A 20,005-nucleotide genomic window follows, 5' to 3' on the forward strand; every position below is an offset into this window, starting at 1 on the left:
ACCGTGGTAAGACTGGAAGGCTTCACCTGCAGACTTTCTTTGTGAGCATCGTCTCCTCTTCACCATGGATGCACAGCACTGCAAGATGAATGGAGACTCCTTCCAGGTGAGCAGTGGGGCCTATCTCTAACCCTAACCCTAACTGTAACCCTAACTGCAACCCTGACCCTAACTGTAACCCTAAGCCCACATACTTGCAAATCTTGTTCCCTGCTCTCCGAGATGCCCATGATGGGAGAAAATAAGGTGCATGTCTTGTGCTTTGCAGTCCTTGGTAGCCACCATTGTCCCTTTTGGCAGCTGGTGGTGGTGTGCTCACAGACATGCAGTGGGAATGAAAATGAAAACATTACAAAAGGGGAAAGGAAGGAGAGATGACAGAGAACATGGATTCTTTCATATAGGGCAAATAGAAGAAGCAGCAGAAAAGACCAGCAGCTAATTAGAGGTCTCTTAAACCTGAGTTATGAAAGCAAGCTGTTAAAGTGAAGCAGCTGAAGTTATGTGCTCCTGTGGCAGCACTATTTGTTAACTTTTTGCACTCTGACTACCATTTTTAATGTTTGCTGACTTACTTTGAACCCTTTGTTTTGGAAAATTCAGGAAAATACTGAAATCCATGACTTCTGGTTACAGGCACTGTAGTTAGTGCAGGAGTAAGTGATGTTAACTCGGGGACAGCATAGTTAATTATTAGGACATTTTGTCCTGCACAATGCCTCTGATGGCAGAGAAAAACTTCAACAGACATGCAAAAAGAACTTCATTTTCCAAAAGCGTTGCTAGGGATAGAGCAGTCAAGGAAGCTTGGTTTCCTACTGCTTTGTGTTCTGAGGTTGAATTTCCCCCACATGTGCTAGCATTTCACCATCTTACTTCTCCAGGTTATTTAATTGCTTGGCCATGGTGAGATGTGTGGGAGCTGAGCATCTAAATGCCATAAGAAAATGGACACGAAGTGGCTTGGAAACTAGTTCCATTTTCAGAAGTAATTTAGGAATCTTATTTTCTTTGAAATATTTTTTTTTCCATTTTTTCCCTCTACTATTTAGTACATCTAACTCTGGAACTTATGGCAGAGAGGTGAAAGTTTACTCTCTCTGAAATGGTGGGCAAAACTTTCTCTAGCTTCAGCAGGTGTGGAATTTGCTCTGAAGGGCTTTACTTAACCAGCTCAGAATTGGATTAGAAGGCTGGCAGTTCTGTGTTATTGTCCTCTAGTACAGCCATGTGTACTAGAAATGCAATGTCAATGTCTGTGTGTGAAGTAGTTAATGAAAAACTTAGATTTGTTTTGCACTCAGGTAAACTGTCCTTGCATCTACACATCACTGATGTAAGAGATAGTGCCAGGTCCAGAAACTGATGTACTCATTTGTCAACTTGTTCTTATTTTACTTCCTAGGAAAAGAGAATAAGAGCTGATGGTTTTTCTTTTTTGTTGTTGTTTTGTTTTGTTTTGTTTTCTTTCTTTTTTCCCCACACAACATTTATAGATTGCACATGAATATCATACAGGTAGTATCTCAGTGACAATGAAACAATTTGTTCAAGTCTCAGTCATCATCGCAGAAGTAAAAGAGTAGAATTGACCCAAAGCTGCAATTTGCCTCTGTATGAGGATGAAAGACAAGAAATTAGAATGAGAACTGAGAATGGATAAACTGTCATCAATAGTAAAAAAAATATGCATATGTAGTACAAAAAGTTCAGCAATAGATTTGGGTCCCTGTATTTATGTTGATGTGTTGGTTCCAGTGTATGCTGCCTGAACATATATATAGATAGATAAAATCTGGGTACCAGACAGGAAATCAATCATCTTAATCTTCCTTCATCTTGCACTGAAAACCTCTACCTCTGTGGACAGAATAAAACATGCACTAATTTTTGAACAAAGACTTCCCAGTGAACTACATTCAGATGCAGATGTGCAAGAAGTTAATAAGTGTAATCATGTTTGCAGAATTAGTGCTCCGTCCCTTCTGCAATGTGTCTTATTCTTAAGCACCAACTTAAACTGATTTACAAGAGTGGGAAAATGAGTGAAAACAGCCTAGAAGTGTCTATTCTCAGCAAATCCATGCTAGTCACCAATGAGAATTTATCTGCATCGGAAAGAAGTCTTCTGAGGCAGTGAGGGCAATTTTATGGTTATCTTATGATAAAAAAATCAATAAATATCAAAATTACTCTGGAAATGAAAGCAGGTAGAAAAATCGGTTGTCGCTTTTTGGCAGTGAATACTTACATTAGCAGCAGCTTAAAAGACAGCTCGAAGAATCAGCAACTATGTATTTTACAGAAGAAGGTAATTCATTATAATGCTGCCTCAGGACATGTAATCCTGGATCCACACAGCTGGATTTCATTATTAATGTCCACTACAAATACAGCCTTTGCTATTTTTAAGAACAATAATTTTAAATAATTTATATATAATAATATATATTATATATATAATATATTTTTTATTTTTTTAAGGACAATAAGGACAATTTAAGCACACTGAAACCCTTTATACTCTGATTTATATGTTAAATTTAGCAGTAGCTATAATGAGGACAGATTCTGACTGAAAATGTAGATCCTAATACAGAAAAATGGGAAGGATAGATACCTTGAGTTGGGTCCTGACCTAGGACTCGTTACATCAGCACCTCTGTGTGTTACAGATATCTGGTGTGATCTTTGAAATGCCATCCAGATGTCACGCATCCAAGGTCAGCAGAAGTTAAAAAACCCAAATAAGGTCTTGCTGTGAGTTCCAAAAGCTTGTGGTGGTTGTACTTCAAATTACACTGATATTAGAAACGTTAAGCAACTGGGTGTTCATCTGTTTCGTCCTGAGCATTAATGAAACAGAAGCTGGGAGGTGTTTCACTGTAACTGAAACCAAAGTAGAGTAATGTTTCTGAGCTTGATACACTTGAGAAGAAAAGCAGGGCAGAAAAGCAGTGAGGCTGTTTTTATTTTTTATTACCTTCCTCACAGATGGGACTTAATTTAAGAGAATATATTGTGCGTCTCTACCATCGTAAATAAGGGCAGCCCCAAAGCAGTTCTCTTTCCCCCAGCAGAAACAGTTGTTTAAATCCTATTTAAAAGATCTTTATGTTCTCCTTACGTTGCTAATGCAGTGCAAAAGAGCAGTGGAGAAAAGCAAAACTGATTCCTGGGGTGAATTTAATGATTTTCTTTCTCATTTCTTTCAGGAATCCACATACACTGAAGAGCCCTCGAACAAAAATGGTGTGATTTCTTTGATTTTCTCTTTGAAAGAAGAAGTTGGGGCACTGGCTAAAGTTCTGCGCACATTTGAGGTAAATATTTTTCTTCATGAGACCCAACCATGTATTTATTTTCTCCCCACTGCAGCCGCATTTGCTCTGCATGTTCTCAATTCTATTTGATTGCCACTGTGGCATTCTTTTTTTTCTGGAGTTGAAAGCACTTGAAGTCCTGGAACAGGAGTTGCCTTTTTAAGCTAAAACCTTGATTCCAGTGTTTTTATTTAAAACCTCCTGCTTTAACTGATAGGGGGGTGAAAAACATACATTTTTTTTTCCTACATTTAGGGAGGAAATATTCCATTGCAGCAGCTAAAGTAAGAGGCAGAAGTGAATTGGGCAATAACCTGAGATTGACATTTGAGTAGGTACATTTATAGCAAAGAAAGGCAAATATAACCTGAGCATGAGCCATGTGGAATGAAGCATTTCTATGTGAAGGAATAACTATCCTCTAAGCTCCCGTTCACCTCAGTAAATCTGACATAAAAGAACCCATCATCTCCCCCTACTGGTGGTTCCACAGAGAGAGTAGGAGGGTACCTCCAAAACGGTATCAGAAAGGCAGTGTTTTGCCGTTTGTTCATTCCCAAGGAACATAGGATCCTGTACTGGCTTATTTGGAAAGCTTTAGGGCAAAAAGGGAGCCGTTTACCTTCCAGGACGTTGTATCCCTGTTCATTCCTAAAGAAATATTTCCCAGATGTCATGGATGCTGTTTAATAAGCTTGAAATCCTTGCAATTCAGAATGGTTATGTTGCAACACATGTAGCTATGTACTCTGTGCTCCCAAGCAAATACACTCTGTTATATTGGTTTTGCAACTTAAAGAAAAACAAACAACACATTATCATGTGTTTGTTGTGTCTGAAGGCAGTTCTTTCTGTAGAACACTGTAAGGTGTGGCATGCATACTTTCCATTCATAAACTGAATTGACAAAGAAATGAAATATTTGTGTTCTACTACTACAAAGGAAAAATAATTATGAATTATAGGCCATATTTGACTCATTAAGATGAATTAGAATTCATACTAATAACAACAGACCTTGCCTAAATCTGTGGATTGACTACTACAATTCAGTCTTGCAAAATGTCTCTATGTTGGCAGCATGTATGTCTTCTAATCAACTAAGGAGGTCTGATGATATTCTATCACTAAATGCATTACCATCTTCTAAGCAAATTACTATCATTTTTAAAGGAAAACTCTGATATGGGAAGGAGATATGTAGCTGCCTCAAGGATGTAACATTTCTAGCCCCAGAGCAGGTACCTAAATGAGGCCAGCTAAATCATGGCTTTCAGTCATGACTCTGATCTTAGTTATCTTTTTCAGTCTTATTGATTATGTGATTCTATAATTCTTTTATTAGTATCCTAGGGAAGTCAATTCTTTTCTGAAAATTTACAGACTGCTCCCCAGCACCAAGATTTACGAAAGACCTGGCATAGGTGCTCTTATGCAAGCTTTGCACTCTGTTGGCAACTCAGTAGAGAAACTGACGAATCTCTCCTTGTGTAAGAGTGAAGGGTTGTGTAAGAGTGAAGGACCTCTACGCCTGAGGCAACTTCTTCTATTCCATCCCTTCTTGATAAAAACAGCTGTTAGACTCAAGTTAGTGGTAGGAGTAGGTCCCAACCACTGTTGGTGGGCTCTTCTGTAGACTGAGACGCCCCACATTGTCCCAAGAGATGGTTGTGGCCTAAGGAAATGTGTCAAGTTGGTCTGAGAAGAGTGGTACAGAGAGGAGATGTGGGTGCGGCTCTTCTGTCTGTTGCGGCCTTGAGTAGCCACATGAAGTGGGAAAAAAAGAAAACAAAAACCCCACAATATGGGATCAGACTGTTCCCTAGAGCAGCAGCAGTGCTGCAGCTGCCAGCCTTTGCTATGGTTTCATCTGACAGGTAGCTAATCACCACACAGTCGTTTGCACACTTCCCCCCACTTCCCAGTGGGATGGGGGAGAAATTAGGGAAAAAAACAAAGTAGAACTCATGGGCTGAGATAAAACTATTTGCTAAGATAGAGAAAAGGAAAAAGGTAATAGTTATGACTATATATATATATACATATGAATGTATATAACCAGTGATGCACAAGCAATTGCTCACCACCCACTGACTGATGTCTAGCTAGCCCCCCAGTGAGTGAAAGAATGCCAGATTAATTCCCATCCCCTTCAAAACTCCTTCCACATGATGTCATATGGAATATCCCTTTTGCCAGTTTCAGTCAGGTGTCCTAATTCTGTTCCCTCCCAGCTCCTTAGGCCCTTCACTGTGAATGCCCTTGGCTCTGTGCAACACTGTTTAGCAGCAACTATAAACATTGGTGTGTTATCAGCATTGTTTTTCTCCTAGAACCAAAGCATAGCATCACACCAGACACTCTGAATAAAACAATTTTGCTAGCTAAAACTAAGACACCCCTGCAGAGAGATTAACCTCTGAGGCCACTTGCGTCAAGGTTGGCCGCACATGGTGAATTCAGAACCTCCTGGTCCTTACCAAGTCTGTATCTGCCCAAGCTGTCAGGGCTTCTCTAGGAACTTGGGTTTGGGAACGCAGGTGGAATACAGCACTCTGCCCTCTCCTCCTGCCAGCTGGCTCTTGGGAGTACAAAAGAGGCTGTGCCTCCAGCTCTGGCTTTGAGGAGTTTGCCTCTTCTCTAGCCAACCTATAAATCCACATTGAGCCTGGAAGGGAGGCAGTGGGGGATTTAGAAAGCTGTAAATATTAGAGTATTGAAAATAAATCTTCTCTCAAGAGAGGGAGGCTAAGAAGCAAGGTTCAGATTGAGAAATGAGGGCATGAGAAGATACTTAAAGAAATGAGAGACCTAGCAGTGCCAGCAGCAGCCAGGCTGCTTTTCTGTGAAGTAGATTTCCATGTGGACTAGGGGAGGTTCTTTCTCCTTGGTTTAACAGCTGGATCAAAAATTTCTGTTATGTTGCAAGGACTGTTATGTAATTCTTGCATCCCTGCTGAGGATGCAGGAGCATCTGCTCACATCCAAGCTCACATCCTGCATGTGCTCCACTTTCACTCTGGGCTGACATTTGACCAGGTATTAGCTTCTATTTCAACTTGGCCTTCCATGGAGCAGGAGCCTGAGGGGATTTGCTCTGTTCTCAGCGTGGCCCTGCTCTTGGGCAATAGGAGACCCAGAAACAATGGCACATCAAGCACCATGGTTGCTCCCTAGTCTAGACTGGAAGCAAAACTCCACAAGAAATGCCCTGTGAAAATCTCCCAGATCCAAACACAGCCCAGATGAACTAGATAAGCCTTCGCTGTGGGCCAGGGTAGACTGAAGGTAGGGACAACTCCTATGCAGGCAGGTGAAGGCACAAGGCCAGTTGCTGCAGAATGCTCATGGCACAGAATTGCATCCTGTAACTGTAACACCAAATTTAAGGGAATTTTAGTGTCTCTTGCAAAATTGTCTACTAGTATTCATCCTACCCAAGCATCCTTCAAAGCTGCTCATGCAGCTGACAGAGAGCCACTTGCTCTCACATCTAGTTTTTGCTCAGAGACCCAAGCTCTTGTTTCTGTTAAGGTCTTAGTTGCACACAACATGGTGGCTGTGGTAACAACTGTTGCTTTACATGTGTAGCTTAAGTTTTTTTCTAAGGAATCTCCTCTACATGCTCAGTTCCTTATGTCTGCTGACTTTATGTTCAAAACCTTCTTTATTATATCCACTTTTCTTGACATTTGCTTGTTTCACATTCTCTCTTATGTATTTCAGTGTTAGATCAATGCATACCCACCAAAAAGAATACGCAGATGCAAGAGCACTTCAATCATGCCCAGCAATAATCAAATCATTAATCCACTTTCTTTCCATGCTAGCTGCTCTGTGTGTATATTGGCATGTGGCAAAGATTTGCTATTTGGTTAAATAATCAAACTCAATTATTTTCACTTGAAAAGCCTCTTTATACACAGTCTTTATCCATCCCACTGTGGATGCAGCTTCCCTGTGGGCTCTGCTTGGAAAATCTTCTGTCTTCATTGTAGGCTTGGGGTTAGTGTACAGACAGCATAAGCCCATCATCAGAATCACTACACTCAATTTTAATAGGACCTTCAGTATACTAAGGCACTACTTTGTGCAGCCATACATTGTTTGTCTGGCTTATGGTGTTAGAAAAGACGATAGCTAGGAAGCCAAAACTGGTATAAACATCTCAGTCTAAAACAGAACATCCCATATAAGCAAAATATCATGCTTAAAATCAGGAATACAGAGTAGTTATTGTGGAGTTGTTTTCTTTTTTGATTCACTGGACAAATAAAAATAATATAGAACGTAAATTCAGGTCAGAAAAAGGCAAAATCTCCCAGATTTCTTATCAATGTTGAAAAAGCAAAGCAGAGAATATGGAGTTCAACCCAGTGTTACATTAGATGGGAATGTTTATCTTCTCTGTAGTGATAAAAGCCTATTGAAATTGAGATCATTTTTTAAAACAACATTTTGAAAGAAAGAAGAAAAAAAAAGGGGGGGAAAAAAACCCAACAACCTGGCATTACCAAACTTAAATGTATCAATAAAAAATATCAGAACTAAACCTTTTATTATATTAATAAAGGAATTTATATGAGTTTATAAATACGTTTATTCCTCTGAGGTTCTTTCTCTGATGAAATTACAAGTAATAGTAAACATTTCAGCAGTAAAATGTGTCAAACATTGTGTTACAAAATATTAGAAATTTCCTCAGCCCACCCTTAGGTGGGAGCCTCCCATCTTCTCTTCGCTGACATGAGCATGTCAAAACCAGAGCAGGAGTTCAGTACAGGGTCCAGCTTTCAGATGTGTAACTTCCAGTGAGTAGGGCACTAGCTCACAACCCCACTGATTTGCACCAAGCAGTACTCCTGCTCTCAGAGTAATTTACTACTCATTGGAGGAATGGCTGGGACTGACAGGCTGCACTAAAAAAAATCCTGAGCTTTCAGAGCCAGCAAAGATGACTGTGTTTTTTTTTTTTTTTTTTTTTTTCTTTTTTGTAGCTTACTTTATTCATCAGAAAGTTCAAAGTGACTGTTATCTCTTCATCCCTTGGGTAGGCATTGGCTCCATGGTGTTGTTTCTAAGTCAGGAGAGGCAGGCAGTCGCTTTGGCCAGGGTGTGTATTGGAGATGCCTGCACTGATAAGTGAACACACAGGTCTGCCTCTCCACTGCAGCACATATCTGGACATCTACAACATCTTTTCCACATGTGAATTCAGTGTCCTTGTTCCATGTTTTCAAGATGGTTCCACTTCTTTCCAGGGCCAGTGGAGCAGGGCTTCTTGATCAACTGAAACAACATGACATTTTGTATAGGGGAATGCTCTTTTTCTAATTATGTGCAGTGCCATATGCTCTCATGTCTGCTTTTTTTTTTTTTTTTTTTTTTTTTTTTTTTTTTTCTTTATGACTCTATTACACTGAACACTTCATGCTAAACTTCCATGCTGGAGAAGAAGTGCTGAGCGATGTAAATGAAGGGTGCTGATGTGGTCCCCTCTGGATCCCTTTGTATCCCAAAGCCTGTTCATGTAATGAAGACCATGGCAGATGTGAAGAGGAAAATGCAAAAGCTCTGTCTTTATCTGAGAATCTAATCCTTGGTCAGTAAAGTTGAACACAAGTTCCTTAGTCTTCACTTCAGGAAGCTGTGGCTGAAAGCATCTTTGCAAATTCCTAACTTTCTTGATCTATGAAAACTAGGCAGTGAATTTCTACTAGTTCTACTAGTGAGCACTCTGATCTAGCTGTCCTTCTCTGAAGAGGAGTTGGACTAGTTGACCTTTAAATGTTCCTTCCATCTCAAACAATTCTATGATTCTACAATTCTTCTGAAAGACTTTTCCTTCAGGAAGTCCTGAAATAGCACGTGGAAAGTGCTGAAAGAACTCATCACTTTTGTTGTTGCTGTTCTTGTATAAGGAATATAAGTAAATCCTTATTCTGGAAGATCTCATTCAAGTTCTCACTGAATGTTCATTAACTGTGCTGTAGAGGTGTTGCTGGTCTTCATCTAGTAACAAGGCAGGATCTCCTGATGAAGCCAAACTTATTTAAGTCAGTACTCATGTACACAAGCTGAATTTCACAGTGCCACGTAGTTTTAGCAACCATGTTCCCGAGCACTTAGAAATACAGAAACTGAAGGAGATACAAATGTTACAGGAAGCATTAGTTCATAGCATTTCCAGAAAGTACCCACCTCCACTCAGAGCTTCTCAGACTAGCTATGAGAACACAATTTTTACAACATTCAGTCCACTAAACCAGTTGAGGAAGGGACCAACTTCTGTTGCCAGTGACCTCCACAAGATTGCTGATGTAGAGTAACATCAGACTGGCTGGATCCCAATGGTGTAAGGCTGTTGCAGCATGGGAGACACTCTGTTAGGATGGTACAGCTGGCATAATCTGGGGAAGAGGACAGAATTGCTCCATGGCATCTGAGAGGAAGCCAAGGATGATTTGCAGCTGTGTGGAAAAGTAGGCAGGGAGACAGGCAATCTTTCTGTCTCCTCTACTGCCTTTATGGTGAATTGACATCCATATCGATAAACCCTGTCATTCAAAAATCATGACTTCAACAAAATAGGCTTTGTTTCAACTTGGTTTTTGAACTCTCAGAACATCTCTTGAGATTTCTTTCTCTAATGGGAAGTGATAGAGATACAGTCAATTTGAATACTCAGTTAACAAAAGTTGAGATCTGTTACTCCCAGGAGTGGGTAACAGCAAGAAATTTTGAGAAACCTCTGATGATAATTTCAGGGAGTCTGACAACACCACACTCTTGTGATCTTCCTTAAATATTACAACTAAATGCTTCCCTTATTCCTCAAGGCAGAATCTATTCTGTTATTCACGCTTATACCATTTTGAATCAAATGCAAAGTGAGCTGCTACCCCTCCTCTATCAGGACAGAAGTACTCCAGCAGGCGTGTGGCTGTATCACAGATCACAATGAGAGACTGAACCTTTATGCTGGCATTAAACATGAGAAGTAGGGGAACATCAACATGCTTCAAGTTCTTCACAAGCATAGTGTTCAAATTCAGCAAAGGAATGCCAAATTTCGAGCTTTGTGTTCAAGTGATTTATACCAGCTCTAAAACAGTAAGGGCAGGAGAGAAGTATTAACACTTTGGGTGTAAATCCAACGTCAAACATGTGACAGACCAGATCTTCCAAAACTCAGAGTTGGTTTCTGACAAAAAAAATTAACTCAGAAATCTTGAAGCTTCATCAAATAAATAGATGGTTTGCCATATCCTTGGAGGTGCTAGGGCCAGGTTGGATGGGGTGCTGGGCAGCCTGGTTTGGTAGGTGGCAGCCCTGCCCATGGTACGAGTTTGGAACTGAGTGGGCTTTGTGGTTGGACTTTGAGGTCTCTTCCAACCTTAACCATTCTCTGATTCTATGATCTAGAATTTGTATTAGTTGTCTCTTGAGAACATATATTGCAAAGATTTCAAGCTATACTAAAAACACAGAGATTGAAAATTGCTCCAAATAAAACAAAAAGTCCCCCATCAACCTTTCTCAGGTAGCCATTTGGCTTCAGAAGATAGAGGTTTAAACTACTGTGAGAAACTTGATGCCTTCGCAAGATTCAACAATACCAAGTATACAGTTTAGAATGATGTGAAACTATGAACATTAAACACTAGATGGAGTACTTGGACTAGAATGAAATTAAGATTTTTAAACAACACTGGTAATGGAACCACTGTAAGTATTTTGAAATTCAAGGTTTATTATAAATGCACAGCATATGACGACATGCTTCTATGAGAGAGACAGTTCAGGGATGTATGCTGCTGAATTCCTGCTTTGAAAACAGTCACCAGAAGGGTTCTCCCTTCAGCTGCTCTGCCGCTGTGTCCTGAAGCCTTCACACAAGGAATTAATGGGTTGGTTTTGCATGTCACTGAGCTGCATGTGCCCCTCAAATAACAGCCAGAATGGCTTCAGATCCGGCAGGAAGGCAGTTGTGCTCGTCCTAGGTGTAAGGAAAGAGGTGACTCTCTCCATCAGAGCCTTCTATCCTGTAGTTCTTTGTTTGTTTGTTTGTTTGTTTTCTTTTTCCCGATCTCTTCTTTTTCCATTATACTTTGGGAGTCACTGATACTTCTGCTGCCTTGTGCCCACCCCACGGCTTGTCTCTTCATTCCCAACCCCAGCACATCCCCTCCATTTTGCAGGCACTACTGGTTGTGCAGCTGCTTGCTGAGCCCGGTTGGAGTACTGGTACAGCTGACAAATCCCCTGGCCAAAAATAAAATATACAAAATATACGGTTTGAGGTAACCTGTGGGATATCTCACACAACTACACTACCCCTGGGAGAAGGATGTTGAGTGGGGAAGAGAAGTAGGTGGTAACAGCTGCTGAAGAGCGACTCACGTTATCACAACCTCTGCAACAAGTTGGACCCAGTTCTCTTGTGATACTACGCAGATACAGGGTATAATGCCCTGATGCACCAGTGCAAAATGAATGTAAAGCAGCACCTCGGTGTGTCTGGACCACCCTTTGCACAGAGATGAGTTTTACACTCTCTCTCCACGCCTGTGAGTGGCTATGCCAAAGGGGTGCCAGCCCCGTGTTACTGCACCCCTCTCCATGGTGTGGTTGTAGTGACAGGGCCCAATACCTGCTCTCTGTCAAAAGCTTTCCAGCTTGCATTTATTTGAATTTCCATCTCCCGGCCAATCTGCCGCCCAGTGCCTCATTGCGCAGAGGGGACAATGTGCAGTCTGTTTGTGAAATGGGGCTTTGGAGGCCTAAAACAAATTGTCCTCAGGGCCCAGCACAGTGACAGCCATTCTCTGCCCGCAGACAGCCCCATGAGGACAGTATCTCTCCAGAGCAGCAGTTGGTGGTGAATGAGCTTTTGACCTTTTCAACTTATTGTATTGGTATCTAGCCAAACAATTTAAGTTCATCTGTAGCGTGTGACACTCAGAAAACAGAGGAATGACATGCATGCTGTTTCCTACAAAGTAATAAACTGCCTTTTGTGGTGGAGTGAATGAGGCCTTTGCTGCTGATGGCCAGATGCCCCCCTGCGCTGTGCAAGCACTGAGAGCAGCAAAGAAAACCTTAAAGTGCTTGAGAAGCTCAAGCTAGAGGGAGGTAGAGAAAAAAAATCTTCCCTCTTTCTTCCCTGTAGGTCACAAATAGATCCTTGCAGCATTTCTTCATGGATGAAATCCTGACCCCACTGCAGGGGGTTGATACTGACACTAGTGGGGCCATCATTTCATCCCATGTAGTCTGGGATCTACTTGAGCCTGAAAACAGCAAAACAGCGGTGCCAGTGTGGCTGCTGAGCACTGTGCGTCAGCTCCTCTAACTCCTCTGGGTTTACTCTTCCGGCCAGAATTTTCTCATAGATTTAACACTTTTCCCTGCAAGAGACAGAAACTGTGACCCAGACACGGTTGTGGCTGTCATGGGAGCCTGAAGGAAGGTCAACACTGCCTAAAATCTGTTAACAAGGTTTTTTAAAAGATTTTTCTAAAAAATATGATATTAGCTACTGATTGCTTTACTTTTATCATATTTTACTTGTCATGGTGACAGCTGAGGTCAGATGCCAACTAGTCATAGTTGTTACAACTATGGTTGCAAATAGTCCCTTTCTTCAGATCTAGGAGGTGCCGCTGCTTGTAAGTGAAGGTCTTAGTTGAGACAGAATTTTACTTTCTGTCCTAAAGATTTTGGTTTTGTTGTGAGAGTGATCAGATTCTGGAGCAGTTTGCTCAGAGAGGCTATAAAGTTTCTATCATCTGTGGAGATAACTCAAAATCTAACTGAACACGGTCCTGAGCAACCAGCTTTTGTAAAGTCTACTTGAGCAAGTGCTTGGACTAGATGATTTCCATAGGTCCCATGCACCGTCATTGACTGCAATTCTTCGTTTTTGTAATTCTGTGATCTTACAACACCCACATTTTTATTTACACAACCCTGGGCTACCATTCTGGTGCAGATCCATGTTTCCTATTGGACCTCTGCTCAAAACCTGCTCACAGACCTGGAAACTGTGGAGGTGGCTTTGCAGATGACTGTTGGCTGGGCAGAAGCTTAGCTTGCAGGACAACCCAATCCTTGCTTTTATGACCTCCTTTAAAAACATTCACCTTCTGTTGAAGAGAGAAACTCTTTTATTTCCCACGTTGACCCTGGGAAAAAGTTCTTGTCCACACAGACAAGATTCCAATATGTGCTTGCAGTACTCAAGTAACCATTTACAATACAAATCCTATTTGCAACTTGTGTCACTTTTTTTGAAGGTTTATGTGGCAATGGTTTTTATACTGCTGCTCTGCACAAGAGTGAATCCTACATCCTTCTCAGTTTCCCTTTTCATTACCCCCATTTTTAAAGCCTTTAGTCCAATGGCCATCAGAGTCAAATCTCTGCTTTTGAGTTATTAGTACTATATGGTATAGGTAGTTGTCTGATGCCTGGTCTTTATGTTGTATTCCTTCCCTCAGACACTGTGTGACAAAAATCTTTCTTTCTCACAGGAAAAAGGCATAAATCTGACTCACATTGAATCTCGACCTTCTCGTCTCAATAAAGATGAGTATGAATTCTTCATTAACTTGGAAGGCAAGAATGTCCCAGCACTGGACAAGATCATCAAGTCCTTAAGAAATGATATTGGAGTAACAGTGCATGAGCTTTCACGAACAAAAAAGAAGGACACTGGTAAGGATACACTGGCAAAGACAATATTGACAAGGAATATTCATGTCACACACTTAAATTATTTCCTTTTCCTCCAGCAAGTGTTAACCTTGGACCTGCACAATTGTGCCTCCCTCCTTCTGTCTACTTTGTATTGTAAACTTTTTCATACAGATTTTTTCAATATAGGTTGCCATGCTCTATTTTTGGCCAAGTTTTTGACTAGGTCTCATAGGAACTGGTGATACAGTATTTTGTCTTCACCGGTTTGGTTGATGCCACATGCAGTCTCTTAAAGACAGCCTTGTTGCAGTTGATTCACCAGTTTTTGCTCATTTGCTGACTCTTTACAAACTCTTTATTCAATAGATGCTTCCTACAAAGTCCAGCAGCCTTCCAGATTATCCTTATTCAGAAAGGATCTTCTGGCAAATGGCAGCATAACGAAACAAGAAGTGACAGCGAAGCACAGACCTTGCTTTCCCCCTTGCTGAATGTCTTTGGGACCTCATGAATCACCCTGATACAAAACCTCTGGTGTTGTGGAGGTGATAAGAGCCCAATTACATGCAAAGTCTGGCATGAAATGGTAGTATACTCAGGGGGCTAGTGCACTCCTTTAAACATTGGGACTTACTTTTCAACATCAGTCTCATGAGGTCTGTCCACTGGCCTCTGAAGCCCCTTCCCCTGTGTGGCCCTTGCACCTCTGGGCTGACATGAAAGGAGGGGAGGAAAAGTTCCCAATAGTGACTGTCCCTCCTTCCCCTGCTCTCTTTCGCCCAGGTACATGCATGTCAAATGCTGTTTGCCTCTCCATTATTTGTGCTTGGGGACCCCCCTCACTCCTGCTATTACAATTAGAGAGCTGTGCCACCCATTTCAGTGCGATCAGGAATAGCTCTTCACTACTGGAAGAAGTTCTGGGAATGTCGGAAGTAGTTCTGCATTTGGAAGAAACAAGGAAAGATTTTCTGAGCTGTCACACTCCTAATTTTTGCTGGAGTTGAGACTGCCTTGTACAGCAGTGGCTGCCCAACATTCAGTCTGAGACATATATAAATGCCTCTTCAGATAACATATGTGGTTTTAATAGGATTTCAGACTTTAAATACTTTAGGTCTGGATCTTCCTCTTCCTTTCTAGGAACAACATGAAAGGACATTAATACCTTCATGAGATCAGTCCTGGTAATCCCTTTACCACCTCCTTTGTGTCCTCCCCATGACATTACATTTGAAGATGAAAACAAAGTTGGCAAATATTCTTTGGAGTCAGTTCTCTCCATTCGTGAGATGGAGGGACAAAGGCTTGATTAGGTGATTTATGGTCACATGAAATAAAAGATGTTCTCTCTTTAGGACTTTTTTTTATTTCCAGGAGAAAGGTGAAGGACCTAGCAGATTTACCATTGCTTTTGTTTTTCTAATTGTTATTATGAAGGTGTTAAAATAATATGTAAACCTGGGCCAGAGTCAGATAGAGATGCAGCTCTAAATACTAGCCAGGAAGTGTTTGTGACTGAAATTCTGACCTCAAAGAAATCAAAACGCCCATGGTCTGCTGGTCTGCTGTGGGATTAGATTTCTCTGCATGTTAATGTGTTGATCAAAGCATTTTTTTGAGCTAGATTATCCTAGTGTGTGAGTGCTGCAGAAAAGAAATTGATCCCCTTCCTTCTGAGAGGATAACATGTGTTTGTTTCTTAGTTCTAATAACTGAGAAACAGTATAAACTGGGAGCAACTTATTGCCAAGGAAAGAGAGGAAGACTGATATTTCTTCTTGCTTTTCCCCCCTTTTTTTTTTCATTTTCATATTTCAACTTCTCTCATTAGTAGTGAGGATCCAGTCAAACTGAAATCCCCAAAGAACCACATCTGAAAGGTCAAAGAAGGACTGCTTAGGGGTTGAACTGTGGGTGGCAAATTCTCTGCTGAGGCAGCTACGAGAGCAGACTGAAATGGAGCATACTGTGCTGTAGGAAGAGTGGTAAAATGTAGTCGTTTATTTCTGATGGCATTAACAATTAATAGGCCTTGTGGTGCCTTTTAGTTCAGACTGCCTTTCAAAAGTATGCATCCTCCTGGCAAATATGGTCACAACCTACAGATGTGCTTTTGTGAAATTTTATTCCCAGAGCACAGAATGAGAGTGATACACCTCCAGGGAGCAAAATCTCAAGCATATGGCTCATGGGGATATTGTCACACTCTTCTCAGTTGACAGGTAAAGCTGGGAATGTTTTCTCCCAGAGCCAACCCACAGTCCCATGAGATTGATTATTTCACCATTGCCTACAGTTGCTCTCAGCCCTTCCTTTGTAAGGATTCACACTGCTCATGCTCATGATTTGAGGCAGAAAACTCCTCTTTCACTCAGTTTCCTATAGGAAGCACATAGTGCCGCTCTCAGGGCAGTGCTTTGTGGAGAGCAGGAAAAAAATTACTGTCCTCTTCTCAATAGCTGAGCATTGAACACATGCATGTGCTTTATTGGACAAAGTATAAATGAAAGATTCAGTGGTTTTATTTTGTTCTGTAATTATTGTTATTTTTTTTAAATCTGGACGCTCCAATTCTTTTTAGGGTCTTTACTCTCATAAAGGCAAAAGGCAAAAGGCAAAAGTTTTGGTTTCCCTTTTACACACCAAAAAGTAACAAATAGCGGATTTGGATCAACAGTGTAATGACATCTGGGAGCAGACCAGCAAAATGCCATGAATGCAACAATAGTTGTAAAGCTCCAGATGAGATGGGATAGCAGTCACTGGGCCAAACCGCCTCTGTAGAGATGGAAAGATTTGTTGTGAAAACAGCATTTCTCTTAATGGCTCTTTTTGGAAACAAGATGGGTATCTGCAGACCTCTTAGACCCTATGAATAAAAAGAATTAAATATTATTCTGTTGCTGCATTAGGGAAATGCAGACAATTTATTGCATTTCTGAGACAGTCTGGAGGCTGATTTTCTGTAGGGGCCTTGTTTGCTAAACCCTGAGGCTGGCCAAAGCATTTGGGGCTGTTTAAAAAAGGGCTAAACCTGGGCCTCGAACTGCTATAAATTGCATAGACCTGTCTTTGACCCTCTTCACAATGATCCAAATGGAAGAGTTCTGCAGAAGTCCTTGCTGTCCCTGCTTTGCTCCCCCTCATATAAATGGCTTATTAGCATTCTGCTAAGCATTTGACCCCATGGTAATTTGGTCACCACTTGGGTGTCCAGCACGATCCCATAAATGCCACTGTTTCACTTACAGACAAATCAATATTTATTACTGATCAGCCCACGTTTGCTCCTCGGACCTTCACAGAGGCCTAGTGTTGCAACAGCCTGCTCTGGCTATTCGTTAACGGCCGTGCAGACAGACAGTGAGTCTGGCAGCGGGGCTGGAGGAGGCCATCGCAAACAAAATATGGGACAGATTCATCAGGGGATAATTTGATTTGATAGTTGCTGGGGGGGTTGGGGACAGCATCCCAGCACACCACAGCCACGCAGAGGCCCTTCTGCACCCTGGTGTATGTTGCTGGGGCTGTACCGATTAGATGCTGTGGCTGCACCTGTGATTATTGTTGCCACAAGTGCTTGAGGAGGTTCAGAACTTAACATCAGTTTATGCTGGGGCAAATAATCCAGAGCATCAACAGGATTCCCCTTCTAGAGCCTACTGCTTTCAACCAGAGCAGCTCTCCTTGAGCTACTGTCAGTGTATCGGGGGTGCAAGGGGGGGGACAGAGAATAGGTCTGGTACCCACAGTGGCTGTGCACCTAAAAGATAAGATGCTGAGCCTGTATAGGGGAAAAGTAAGCTAACCTATCTACATGGCAGAGACTGTCATTGTGTCAGCCTTGGGCATCAGTCTGCCCTACAGTTTATCACAATTTCTGCACTATATACTCTGGGAAAGCTGTGAATAAAATGTGTTTAATGAATGCAAGTCTGTATTATGCAGATTTTATCATTTCTTGAAGTTGGAATGATTCAAACCGTGCCCACCTTAACCTTTCTGAATCAAGGAAGCAAATCCCTACAGATTTCCACTGTAGACCTCAGCCCCATTGGTCTTTCTGCACAATCTGGACCTTTCTGTTCATGGTGTGTCCCTGACAGTGGTGATTCTTCATTCAGAAGTTGACAAATCTTTTCCTGTAAGGCTGCCAGGCAGCTTTTGTCAGGATTGTGATAGTGGGGTATCAGCTCCCCTAACAGTGGAGAGTCTGAAGCACAGAACAGTGTGGCAATTCCCCCCACACACCATGCAAAAGGCAGTGGCAGAGCTGGGAGATAAATGCCATGCCCTGCTGCTTATATAAAAAATAGGGGCAGGATAGCTGGGTGGGCTCACTCCTAATACAGTAAAAGACAGTACTGACTCCTCTCTAGGATTCAGTGTAACTCCTGCTAGTCACCTCCCTCAGTTTAACTTACGGGGCACCAAACAATAAGGTGGGAACATTTCTGGGGAAACAAACAAGCTAGTGGTAAACCCAGCCAACAGTCACTTAGAGCAGATCTTCTGGGTCTGCTGCTGCCATCTAGTGACTCACTCAGGCCTGTCTGTTAGGGCAAAGCAGAAGGGTGTGCAGCTCGAAATGGGAGACCAAGTTTTATGGGTCTCAGAAGAAATACTGGTTGGAGTCAGGCTGACTGGAGCCAGGAGCTGCATGGACAGAGTCAAGATGGTTGTGAGACACCAGGGTGCAAGTGATCTGCATGCAGCCAAGCCATAGCCACCCAAAAAGTGACTCGTGTTGCTCTGGCCACTCTGTGCAGGTGCCTCACAGAAACCCAGCACCACAAAAGCAAGGCTGAATAGTCCTGGAGGCAGCGTGATCCTCTTATCCCTTCGGTGGTCCATCAGGAGCCAGGATGATCCCTGTCAGCAAGGCACTGCAGGAGCTCACGTAGCAGCTGCCAACAGAATCCTCAGAGGCTCTGTCCTTAGAGGGGGGCTTTTCCTGTGATCAGGTTAATTTGGCACAAAATCTGAAATCAAATGGGAAGGTGTGGCTGAGTGGCAGTGCTTCCGGCTGAATGAAGCCACACAGAGCAATGTTCTCCAGGCTCTGTCTCAGCAAGTGACCCCGTTCATGTGAGAAGGTCAGAAAATGAACTGCCAACATCTTACTGATAGAGAAAGGGCTGAGAGATCCCAGGCTTGGAGCAGTAGGCTTTGGAGTGATACTATCCTCAGTATCTGTCAATCTGACTTGTATGTGGAGTGGAGAGCATATGAGACATGAGTACATGACCTGAGAATGGGGTGCATCATTACCTGGACCTGTTGTCCCTGACCCTGACCCAGAAAAAGCAGAGTAGAACTGGAAGCAGTGCCCAGAAAAATGATGAGAGGGAATAGGGATAGGCTACAGTTTCTGTGCTAGAAATACACAGAATACACAGGATAAGGGATAGTAGATAGAGGATCTGACAGGGAGCTTTAAAATCCTGGGTGGCCTGGAGAAGGTGAATAAGGACAAATGATGTTTATATGCAGGAATTATTTAGTATCAAAAGAAATAAGTTAAAAGCAAAAGGGAGTGATTCTTCATATCACATGTAATGAAATGATAGAGCTCAGTGCATCAGAATGTCTTGGAGACAAATTCGTATGTGGATTACAAGAACAATTACTTGTATTTGTGAAGAAAAGTTCCTCTGATGCTGTTAAATTCAAGCATGGCTGTAGCCTCTGACTCAGGAAGGCCCTCAGTGGCCCACTGCTGAATTCAGTGAGTTGCTGGGGAAGTACCAGAGTATGTTATCCCTGCCCTGATACTGCTCCCCTGAGCAGGCTTTAGTTCCCTGAGGATGGCAGAGGTGGAAGGGCTAACAAAGGATACCATGGAAAAAAAAAAAAGTGTTATCTCAGTGGAAAAGGAGAAGGAAGGGATGGGAAAAGGGAAAGACAGACAGCTAGGGTCAAAGTTCCAAATGTATAAGAAGGAGGGAACACCAAGCAAGTGGCAGCTGAAGCTACCA

At 42.0% G+C, this 20,005-nt stretch overlaps 1 protein-coding gene across 1 annotated transcript in view; it reads left to right on the forward strand.

Annotated features, from left to right (window-relative positions):
- Positions 1 to 20,005, forward strand: part of PAH (phenylalanine hydroxylase) — a 40,687-nt gene continuing 20,682 nt past the window's right edge. Inside the window, exons 1-3 of the mRNA NM_001001298.2 lie at positions 1 to 106; positions 3,216 to 3,323; positions 13,859 to 14,042. Of these exons, the coding sequence (NP_001001298.1) occupies positions 65 to 106; positions 3,216 to 3,323; positions 13,859 to 14,042 (334 nt within the window). The 5' untranslated portion in view covers positions 1 to 64. The remainder of the gene's footprint in view (positions 107 to 3,215; positions 3,324 to 13,858; positions 14,043 to 20,005) is intronic.

This window comes from Gallus gallus, chromosome 1 (genome assembly GCF_016699485.2).
Source record: "Gallus gallus isolate bGalGal1 chromosome 1, bGalGal1.mat.broiler.GRCg7b, whole genome shotgun sequence".
Classification (NCBI taxonomy): Eukaryota; Metazoa; Chordata; class Aves; order Galliformes; family Phasianidae; genus Gallus; species Gallus gallus.